This window comes from Tiliqua scincoides, chromosome 4 (genome assembly GCF_035046505.1).
Source record: "Tiliqua scincoides isolate rTilSci1 chromosome 4, rTilSci1.hap2, whole genome shotgun sequence".
Taxonomy (NCBI): Eukaryota; Metazoa; Chordata; class Lepidosauria; order Squamata; family Scincidae; genus Tiliqua; species Tiliqua scincoides.
The window spans coordinates 168857513-168869382 of record NC_089824.1 but is presented as its reverse complement, the minus strand read 5'-3'; the positions used below and the strand labels follow the sequence as shown (position 1 = coordinate 168869382).

Sequence of the window (11870 nt, the reverse complement as noted above, 5' to 3'; positions counted from 1 at the left end):
ATTTCAGGACACCTGGTACAGTCCTCTCAATTTTAAATTTTGCAACACTGCATATTTTTAAAGCATCCAGGTAAGAGAAAATAACCCCTTGAGGAAGGAATATATCCCCCCACCTAAGGATATTTTCCCAATACCTCATTTCTCAAATATGTAAAATACATACATGTGTGTATAAACATTGTAGAGCCAAATACCCATGAGATTCAAGAGGCAGTATCTTCTAACACAAAATATGCTATAAATACTCCCCTGCTCATGATTTGCTTGAATTCTTGGTAGCCATTTTTTCCCCATGTGGGTGCGATAGCATAGCTGTGAATGACAAGACCAGCATCAACCTCCTGCCTAGATATTTTCAAACAGATGCTTGAGAAGCCCGTTTCTGTCCTAAACCAACAAACCTGACAACTTGTCATGAACAACTTGAAGTGTTTTAGCCACTGGAGGTAACAAGCTCCAGGAGCATCTCTCTCACCCTCAAAAGCCATTTTTTTAAACTCATCTTGAAGACGTCTTCCTCCCACCCTCCTCTTTAAGCCTACAGCTGCCCCCCCGCCACACACACACACACACACACGCTTTCAGCCCTTCTTCTTCACATCTTGACTTGTTTACTTGGCTGACCAGATGAAGGCATGTGCTCCTACATCCTCCAGGAATAAAACTTTTTTTTCTTCCCAGTATTTAGATCTTACCACAAGCAGGAAGAACGATGGAAGCCAGCATTGCACTTGCTGGTAAGAAATGTAATTATCAGAATGGAACTAACACTGCCTAGGTGCAGAGACAAACTGTACAGAAATCTCAAAAACATTTTTGCTGTAGCTGATAAGAAGCAATTTTATAAAAGTGGTTGTATTATGAAGACACTTGACACTACACATTCACCAGGTCCTTGACACTGATTTCACCCTTCATCTCGTGTTTGTACTGTAATACCGACAATGAGAGTGAAAAGTAATGTGGTTAAATGGGATAGAAGTGAATGTCCATTTCAGGTCCTTGCTTCGCTCCTTTTCACAAGGAGGACCATTCTGAATGTACTAACACTGGTGACTAGACATTATTAAAAATCCTACTCACATGGCCCAGCAACCTCTATCAGTCCCTCTGGGCCCTGTCCCAAGTTGGGTTGTATTATCTTCATGTGCCAAGTTGCTTCCTCACCACTCTCCCACCCAAGTATTGTGGTGCAGGTTCATGTAGATTTTATTCCATTCTCCCCTGCTTCTTTGTGGAACAGTGTATAATGTTCCCACCTCATTAGGAGAATTCTGGCAACCTCCACTCTTAGCTTTGGCTCCAGACTAAATGGGCCTTTGACCTGATCCAGTGGGGCTCTTCTTATGTTCTTTGGCACCCTGACAATTCTCACTCCAAGAAAGATTTCTGTGCCATTGATTCTGCACTCATGACCAAATTCATCTTTACAACCTTTGTGTATACTCTCAACTTTAATAAGAGGTTGCGGGTATGCCACAGCATCTCTGTTTAACAGAAAGAGACAAATATTCAGACACTAGGTACTAGGACTTTATAAAATCAAAAGTCACAGTGAATAAGTTAGACACAGAACAGTGCTGTCATCAGTAGAGACGCTGGGGTTTCCCCATAGTGCTCTTGATATACAAGGCCCGCACATTTTGCCAATTTTTCTTCAGCAACGACACCAGGAAGTTGATTGCCAGATGGATGTTGTAAACTAACTCATCTTCAGTCAGTTTCACATGGCCGACAGCCACAGCTAGACAGAGTACCTGGGAGGACACAGCAAAATATTTATTCATTCAGTTGTTTAAATAAAAGAATGGATAGGAATCAGACAAAGCAGGGGAAAAGAACATGTAAAATTGAATAGGAAAGCACAAGTCACTGCATTTGTTATCTCAATGAACCTAGTCTGAGCAGCAGCATCTCTAGAGCAAACTAACTGCTACACTAGGACATCAGCCCAGAGAACTGAGAAGGACTTTCATGATCATAGTTGACAGTAGTGTACTTAACAGCGTCATTTTACCAGATTTTTTACAAATGCTTTTACTGTAGTTTCGTAATAGCAAACTGCAACAAACTACATAGGTTTTGGGTATGCATGTCATTTGCTTAAGAACATTAAGATAATGGCAGGAAGACTGAGATTCCTGTTTAATTCAGGCCGATATACTCAGGCCTTGGGGGGAGGGGAGGAATTTTTGCTAGATTAACTAGATTTCCTCTTCTAGTGGCCTCTAGTTAACACTGGCTTTGATTTGTCACAGCTCTTAAGCATGTGCTCTGATCACTTGGACTTATGGCATTAGTCAAGACAATCTGGTAGGTCAGGGCCATGGCAATTTTTAAGGAAGTGGAAAGTCAAATATTTGAAAGAAAGGACTGGAAGAGGTAGCAATTTCCCCTTTTGTGGGAATTATGGTAGGAAAGATCTGCTGTTTTAGTACACAGCAGAGTAAGTTTTCATGGAAATACAAGTTACATTTTCAATTTTACAAAATCTTGGTTAAAAGCAACATCCATTATACAATGACCTGTTTGCGATCAGAAAAATGTTTCTTTGACTAGGATTCTGGATTTTGTTCTATTTGAAAGTGAAGAGACTACCATAGCTATAACTTGTATATTTGTTTTTGAATTCCATCGTATCTTGTAAGCATAATGAAGTGCAATGTTAAAAGCATGCCTATATTCTGCCCTACATACCTTGCAACCTTTTTTTTTTTTTTTTACAATGAGAATGCTAACCACATCATCCCAATGGACCCAACCTGTTAGAATCAACTACACACATTATCCTGGTTTGCTTAGCCCAGCCAACTCTATTTTCCAACTTCCCCAAGCCAGATTCATCAATTTCTGGGCAGGCAATGCTCTGTGGAACAGCAGCAATTGAGTCTTAAGGCATTTCTGTCCAATGTTGCATATATGCAACGGAGACTAAATGCGAACACCTGTGGACAGGGCAAAAATGAGTTAAGCAAAACAATGCCCAACTGCTGTTGTTTCAGCACTTCCCTGTTCCCACTATCAGAAATTTGATATATACTTTTTTTTACCTTCTTCATTTGAAACTTGATGGTGGATTTGACCTCGTCAACCTTGGCTACCATGTTCTCATTGTGAGTGAGGAGAGAGGGGAACTTGCCAGCTTTGTTCAGTCCTGGGCCCAAGATTCGGGGTATCTGCTTGATCAGGGATTCAGATGCCAGAAAGGCATCATATTTCTTAGCTGCAAAAGACGACAGAATGAGAAATTACCACAGGCACCTGCCCACAAGTCGACCACACAGATAAGTTGAGGGCAAGTTTTGAGCCAACAATCATGGAATTTTCTATGACCCTCGGATAAGTCGCTATAATTTTGTCTGATTTTACAGGAGGCCAGATCCTGAAAAATAACCTACCACTATTTGTTACCTAGGAACTATAGTCTCTAATTTATTAAAAACACAGTAAAAGATCATAAGATACATTTTTATTCTTTTTAAAATTCTGGTCTTCACCACCTTTTTGTAAACACTATCAGAGTAAGTGCAACGTAGACAACATACCAGTGATTCCCAAACTGGTATTCATGTACTCCCAGGGACACTCAATAGGACCTGTAGGGGTACTTGAAAAAGAATGGACTAATGGCAGAAAAAGGCAGGTCGTGCTCCAGAATGCTTTGCAGGGCCAGCAAGGCAGGAAGGAAGGTAGCTAGTTGGCTGTAAAAGTCTGACCAATAGATAGTTTTTGGTCAACAATTCATGTATAAACCAGTGATTGAAAACCAGCACAGTAAAAAAGCTGAAACATAATATGGGAAGTGATCAATCACCCAGAATTTCTCAGCACACTTCTGGTGCAAAACAGTGCAAAGACAGAGTCTTCTTCAAACAGATAAAAAGAGAAAATACGTGATGAATACATGAAGTCTGGGCTTTCTTATGGTGGAGATGAGAGCTTGTCTTACTAATTACAAACATTTTGCTAATAGGAAGGGTACAATTTATGGAAATGGGCTCCCAAGGGATATGCAAGTGAAAAAGGTTGAACCATGAATCAAATCCACCTTTAAGGTGTCTGGAGTGTTAATCCAGAAGCTCTACATATAGCATATAACACATAACTGGGAGTGTGCAATTCAATTCACAGCAGAGAGTTGCAGCTGCATATATTTGCAGCCCTTTTTACTCAGAAGTAGACCCACTGCTTTCCATGGGTGTTATTCTTAAGTAATGGTGCACTATTTAATTGTAGCCTGGGACTTTGTTTCAAATGGAAAGGAGGATCACATCCTGGTGTTGAAAAAAACAGGCCTGCTTTGCAAGCATTTGCCAAGCAGAACCAGGCTGCAGAAGGAAGGAGATTAAAAGGTTAACTTTGGCTGGAATTTCCCAGTTGCTGCAGAAATGATCTCTGCCCTGCCTGCCTGCCGCTAGAGAAACCTGGCGCCTGCCTATCTGCCGCTTGACTTTTCAGAGTTGAAAGGCTTTGCCCTCTGATTGATCCGGAGATAAGGCAAAGTGATAATTTGAGCTTGATTGCTTGGCAAAAATTTCACGTACAGGGTAATACATGGTGCTGAGACAACCTGGTTCAGCTCCAAAGTTTGTAAGGTGGACCTCAAATGTGACCAATTAAGCTGACTCTGTACGCACCCAAAACTGGTGATGATACTTAAGTCTGAGATCAGAAACTATACTTAAGGAAACTTGGGACTAATCAAGCATTCACATGACAGGCTGTCTCAGGGCCATAGTTGAATTCAATACTGTTCATAAGACCTCCAGCTGTACAATTGGCTAGCAGACCATGAAGAAAATCTCTGCCCCAAATGGTCATATGGGTGGCAAGTTCAGAATGCATAACAAGGCTTCTGAGCAGGTCCATTCCCAAGCACCTGATAAGCTGCTCCTAAAACTCAAAGCAGCTTCAAATTTGCATCTCAGAAAAGTGTGAGTAACCTCTGCAGTGGGGGGGGGGGGGGAGAGAAGGAAACACACCAAGAAAAAACAGGCATATGCATACAACATTCCTAAAAAGGCTCTTTGGGTGCATACTATGTCAAACCTTGCACATGTTTTGAAGCAGGGAACAACTCTTGGTCCACAAAGTATAACATTCTGGAACCATGACATCATCCCTTGCTGAAATTCCAGACCAAGGGAACCACAGGGCTTTTGCATAAATACAAGGCATAAAATACAAAGGGACAGCTCATGGCTGAGAATAGGATTTAAGCATTCTAACACAGACAAGGAAAAGCAACACTTCCTGCTGCCCCATGTTTTACTCCTCACAAAGGGTTATATTCCAGTCACTCCTAGACAAGCAACAGAGCAATCCTTTATGTGCCTAAGAAGCCCCACTACGTTCAATGGAACTTACACCCAAGTAAGCATGCAAAGGATTGCAGCTCAAGCCTTATAAGCCAATATTGACAGGACTTCCTCCTTGGAAACCCCCAACTTCCAATTTTGCTCACCCAGTTTCTTCACTAGCTTCTTGTTCTTATTGAGTTTCTTCAGAGCTTCTATGTCCATGTGAGGGATATCGACTGCTTTTGCCTCATCACAGTGCTGCTGGTCCCCCAGCACACAAATGGAGAATTTAGGCCGTGGAGCAGACTTGAGCCTGGCAGAGAAGATAGAGGACATCACAAACAGGCTCACCACAGCTTCCCAAGTGACACAAATGTGAAAGGAAAGTTAAGAGCCACGGCTGGAAAGCCTTACCACAGCCGACCTGCACGTCTTCGTCCACCAGCGTCTAATCTGGCTTCTTACAAGTGGTCGGTGGGATCAGCAAAAGAGCTTCACCATACCTTCCCTCATGTTTTAAGACCCAGGGTAGGGGTCCGTCCAGCCACACCCACTTTACAGTAGGAGGGATCTGAACTACCCGGGCAATTCAGCACTGCACCCAGCTGCCATGTTCCTCAGCAGTCAATATGCTGCATACAAGGGCCTGAATTCAGAGCCTGGCAACAGGGAGAGGGGTGCAAAACCGAATGCTGGGTGAGACAGGAACAGTGCCAAACCTGACAGTGCCAGAAAAGCGCTTGTCCTTTTGAGGGTCATAGTTTTTCAGACTGATCTGCAACTCCACAGTCTCCAAGAACCTAAAGAAGCAGACAAATAAATGAACATCAGGAAATTTGGGACAAATGACGCAATACACACATACATGACAGGAAGCTGAGAAAGAGACTGACGCTCTCCTGCAATTCAATGACCACATTAGTAATAATCCACATAGGATTAGCAAGAATCTTACTTTTCTTTGTGTGAGTCTATATACTTTCAGCATGTATTATCCTGCACTGGATATTTCCCTCTCACTTGCCTAATAATACTGGTAGCATCAGTGGCAGACCTGCCATTAAATGAACGGGGCAAACGCCCTGGGTGCAGAGCCTCACACACCTCTAGGACTGTGTGGAAGCCTCTCTGAGACTCCCAACATGGTTGGAAACTGTGTTTCCGGTTAGCCAAAAGCACAGTTTAAAACGTTGGGGAAGCTTCAGGAGGCTTCTCCAATGTGTCCTGGAGTCACCGAAGCCTCTGTGCACTCCAGGTAAGTGGGGGGTGGCATCCCATGGGGGGGTGCAACCGCTGACCTTTGCCCCGGGGCACAGGGCTGGGGAGGTTCGCTAATGGGCAACATCAGGATACATTTCCATTTTCCTCTTGCAGTTATCAAGTCTGGGATAGAATTCTGATCTCCGTTTCTAACTGAAGAAAAGAACTACAGAATACTGCACTAACCCTGATAATTAACAGTTTCTCAATAACCTGCTGTTTCTGAAGGGTCACGCCTAAAAGAAGTCAGAAATTTTAAACAAACAGAACATTACAGAACAAACAATGAAGAGTAGCTACTGCTTGTGTAATCCATTAACAAGTTATTCCAGAAGAACAGCAGGTAAACACAAACATGTACATGGTACAGCAAACACTTTCACAGTCCAACTGAGGGCCCAATCCTATCCAACTTTTTTGATACAGCTGTGCCAATGGAGTGTGCACCACATTCTGTAGTGGTGGGGGCAGTCATGGAGACCTCCTCAAGGTGACAGAACATTTGTTCCCTTACCTTGGGGCTGTACTGCAGCTGCATCTTTGCTAAAATTTGGACAGGATTGGGCCCTCTAAGAGGTTAGCACTGGTCAGGCACCTACTAGCCTCTGGATCTCCATCCTTGACAGAGACTGACAGGGACTGAAACTCATTATTTCCATGCATCCTGTTAGGTTTCCTAACTTGGAAATGTGGTGAGCATTCTGACAACTACTAGCCTCCCTGTCTGTCCCCCTGCCCCCTAATGGCCAGAAGCAGTGTACATGGCTATCTTGTCTTCCCAGAATTACAGCCTTAATTCTGCAGTTTATTTGTAAAGCTGAATGGGAAGAAAACCACAATGTGCCATTCCTATAATATAAAACCAACACTTTTCACACAATCCAACTGCAATGCTAGTAAGCACTTATAAACTTTCTTGTGAAGTTCACAAGACAGACAGTACAAGGAATTCCTTACTTGCGTGGCTTCGCCTGACTCCCCTGAAGGACCTCCTTCACTGCTTCGTACAGCGTGTCACGGGAGACTTTGCTGCTGTAGGAAAACATAATATCCACGTGAGACATACTTTGTGAGACTTGGAGCTACAGTGGGCCCTCAGTATACGCAGGAGATCCATTCCAGCCCCCCCCCCCCCCCCCACACACACAAATACCTAAATCCACTGATGCTGGTTTAGAGTTCAAAGATGACAACCACATTTAGGTTACTTAGATAAAGACACTTGTTCAAAATCCCTCAATATTTTAAATGCTTAGTATTGGTAGTACTTTCTCAGTTTGCAAAGCACTTCTTGGGTATTATCTAAATGTTGTCACAAAAACCCTATCAGATACATATTATTATCCCCATATTACAGTCAGGAAAAACTGGGGCTGGGAGGAAATGACTTTCCAAAGGTTACCTGGTGAGTTTATGGCAAAGATGAGATGTGAAACAGGAAAGCGCTGTTTGCAGCTCAATCGTTCAGCCAGTACCCTATGCCAGTTCTTATATACTGTATATCCATACATACTCCTAAATATTTTCATACCAGGGAACAGTATGCGCTGCCTTTCTATTTCCAGTACCAGCATTACCTAAGCCATTTCTGTCCAACATTGCATAAACTCAACAGGGAGCCTATGGGGTAGGCAGAAATGAGTTAACCCAGCCCACAGGTGTACATATTTGATCCCTGTTGCATATATGCCACACTGGGCAGGAATGGCTTAAGCAGGCAGAGAACCACAGGCCTGGTTAAGGCTTTGCAAGTGACAAATCAGCCTGACACCCTTCTGCTGCAATCTTATTCACAATAACCTGGGAGTAAGTCCAATGGAACTCAATGGAGCTTACTTCCAGGTAGGCATACATAGGATTCCACTGTTAGTGAACCAACCAGGCAAGACAGTGGAAGGGATGCATCCAGCACTCTTTCGCTCCAGCAACTCCTTAATATCAAGAGAAGTCAATACTACAACCATTAGCTTCCTGTGTTCCCAAGAAGCTGAACCATATGTGAAGTGGGAGCTGTTGATGAGAACCAGTTTTACCAGGCAAGCTAACAGCCCGAATCTATTCACATTTTCCTGGGAATAAGCCCCATTGACTCCAATAGAACTTACTACTGAGTAGACATGCACAGAATTGAGCTCCAAGTCCCATTATGGTCAGTAGTGCTTACTCCCAGGAAAGTGTGTAGAGGATTGCAGCTTTATGCACTAACCGGGAAGTAAGCCCCACTGACTCTAATGGGACTTACTTCTGAGTAGGCATGCCAGGCTTGGGCTCTGGGGCCTGTATTTTCTGGGGTGGGGCAGAGGAACCCGCCTTCTCAGCTCCCTGATCAAAAACACGACCAGGGACAGCGAGAGTACCCCAAGCAGGAGCGCAGTGGGCAGGGCAAAGCCGAGGTCCCAGACCCTCCGCCGGGGCATCCGCCTGGCTCTCGCCCTTCTACCCATTTACAGCCCCGCACCACCCCCGCTTGCTCCCCGACAACGGGGCCTCTTCACCGCGGCCCAAGGATACCGCCAACTGGCAGATGGCAACGGATTGTGCGCGCAGGCGGGACAAAGACCCACCTCATTTTGCCGCTGCACTCGCAAGGGAAGAAAAAGGCCCGCCCTCTCTAGATCCCGCAAGAGGAAGAACGCGGGATCTCGCGAGACGTCCGCGCCACGAGATTTCGACCGGGGTCCATTTTGAGAGAGGCAAATGCGAGGACGGGAACAGGCCCCACACAGAGCAGGAAGTCCAGCCCGAAAAGGGTCCCCTGGCGTCCGCAGCACGAGGGTTCCGCGGATTTTTAGTTCTCCCTTCTCCTCTTCCGAGTGGTAGCGAGGACTGCAAGCCGGGGGGGGGGGGGTTCGATTTTGGGGCTGCTGCAGCAGGAGCAGAGATGTCCGGGTGCCATGAGCTGTGGGTGGTAAAGGGTCCTTGCCTCGGTGCCAGGGAGACTCCTGGGTCAGCCTGGCCCCTGCCATCACCAGGACCTGCCTCCAGCACCATGGCTGGAATGATGCAGCTCTGGCACAGCCCAATCCTATTCACATTTACCTGGGAGCAAGCCCCATTGACTCTTAATGGGACTTATTTCTGAGTAGACATGCATAAGATTGGTCTGGTAGGCCTGACTGGGTACAGGGCTGCCACTCCTCCTCCTTGGCTTCAAACTGAGGAGGACCATCCCTGAGAAGGGGGTGGCAGGTGAAGAGACCCCCTGCTGCCTCCTCCACATCTAACCAAAACATGGGCATGCCTGCATAAATAGCAACATAATTTCTGTGGGGCTTCAGGCACTGCTTCCCTTGAAGTCTGTCTAAGAACATAAGAACAGCCCCACTGGATCAGGCCATAGGCCCACTGAGTCCAGCTTCCTGTATCTCACAGCGGCCCACCAAATGCCCCAGGGAGCACACCAGATAACAAGAGACCTCATCCTGGTGCCCTCCCCTACATCTGGCATTCTGACTTAACCCATTCCTAAAATCAGGAGGTTGCGCATACTCATCATGGCTTGTACCCCATAATGGATTTTTCCTCCAGAAACTCGTCCAATCCCCTTTTAAAGGCGTCTAGGCTAGACGCCAGCACCACACCCTGTGGCAAGGAGTTCCACAGACCGACCACACGCTGAGTAAAGAAATATTTTCTTTTGTCTGTCCTAACCCGTCCAACACTCAATTTTAGTGGATGTCCCCTGGTTCTGGTATTATGTGAGAGTGTAAAGAGCATCTCCCTATCCACTCTGTCCATCCCCTGCATAATTTTGTATGTCTCAATCATGTCCCCCCTCAAGCGTCTCTTTTCTAGGCTGAAGAGGCCCAAACGCCGTAGCCTTTCCTCATAAGGAAGGTGCCCCAGCCCCGTAATCATCTTAGTCGCTCTCTTTTGCACCTTTTCCATTTCCACTATGTTTTTTTTGAGATGCGGCGACCAGAACTGGACACAATACTCCAGGTGTGGCCTTACCATCGATTTGTACAACGGCATTATAATACTAGCCGTTTTGTTCTCAATACCCTTCCTAATGATCCCAAGCATAGAATTGGCCTTCTTCACTGCCGCCGCACATTGGGTCGACACTTTCATCGACCTGTCCACCACCACCCCAAGATCTCTCTCCTGATCTGTCACAGACAGCTCAGAACCCATCAGCCTATATCTAAAGTTTTGATTTTTTGCCCCAATGTGCATGACTTTACACTTACTGACATTGAAGCGCATCTGCCATTTTGTTGCCCATTCTGCCAGTCTGGAGAGATCCTTCTGGAGCTCCTCACAATCACTTCTGGTCTTCACCACTCGGAAAAGTTTGGTGTCGTCTGCAAACTTAGCCACTTCACTGCTCAACCCTGTCTCCAGGTCATTTATGAAGAGGTTGAAAAGCACCGGTCCCAGGACAGATCCTTGGGGCACACAGCTTTTCACCTCTCTCCATTGTGAAAATTGCCCATTGACACCCACTCTCTGCTTCCTGGCCTCCAACCAGTTCTCAATCCACGAGAGGACCTGTCCTCTAATTCCCTGACTGTGGAGTTTTTTCAGTAGCCTTTGGTGAGGGACCGTGTCAAACGCCTTCTGAAAGTCCAGATATATAATGTCCTTGGGTTCTCCCGCATCCACATGCCTGTTGACCTTTTCAAAGAATTCTATAAGGTTTGTGAGGCAAGACTTACCTTTACAGAAGCCATGCTGACTCTCCCTCAGCAAGGCCTGTTCGTCTATGTGTTTTGAGATCCTATCTTTGATGAGGCATTCCACCATCTTACCCGGTATGGATGTTAGGCTGACCGGCCTATAGTTTCCCGGGTCCCCCCTCTTTCCCTTTTTAAAAATAGGTGTGACATTTGCTATCCTCCAATCTTCTGGCACCGTGGCCGTTTTGATGGACAAGTTGCATACCTTAGTCAAGAGATCTGCAACTTCATTCTTCAATTCCTTAATAACCCTTGGGTGGATGCCATCAGGGCCCGGTGACTTATTGATCTTTAATTTATCAATGAGGTCTGAAACATCTTCTCTTTTAACCTCTATCTGACTTAACTCCTCGGTCAGGAGGGGCCGTTCGGGCAGCGGTATCTGCCCGAGGTCTTCTGCTGTGAAGACAGATGCAAAGAACTCATTTAATTTCTCTGCCATCTCTAAGTCTCCTTTTATCTCCCCTTTCCCTCCCTCACCATCCAGAGGGCCAACCGCTTCTCTGGCGGGTTTCCTGCTTCTAACATATTTGAAGAAGCTTTTATTGTTCCCCTTAATGTTGCTGGCCATGCGTTCCTCATAGTCTCGCTTGGCTTCCCATATCACCTTCTTACATTTCTTTTGCCA

General features: G+C 45.4%; 1 protein-coding gene across 2 annotated transcripts; it reads right to left on the bottom strand.

Moving 5' to 3' along the window:
* Positions 1-1519: 1519 nt before the first annotated feature.
* Positions 1520-9225, bottom strand: LOC136649328 (large ribosomal subunit protein uL1). 2 transcript variants are annotated; one of them, XM_066625880.1, is made up of 6 exons: positions 9125-9225; positions 7518-7592; positions 6020-6100; positions 5465-5613; positions 3051-3223; positions 1520-1757 (listed from the first exon to the last, which is right to left on the bottom strand). In XM_066625880.1, exons 1-6 carry the CDS (start codon positions 9127-9129, stop codon positions 1587-1589), a joined length of 654 nt encoding a protein of 217 aa, XP_066481977.1. In that variant the 5' UTR covers positions 9130-9225; the 3' UTR covers positions 1520-1586. The 2 variants fall into 2 exon arrangements, with proteins under 2 accessions (XP_066481977.1, XP_066481978.1); XM_066625881.1 differs by having other exon boundaries at positions 7518-7589; positions 9125-9213.
* Between the last annotated feature and the right edge of the window lie 2645 nt (positions 9226-11870).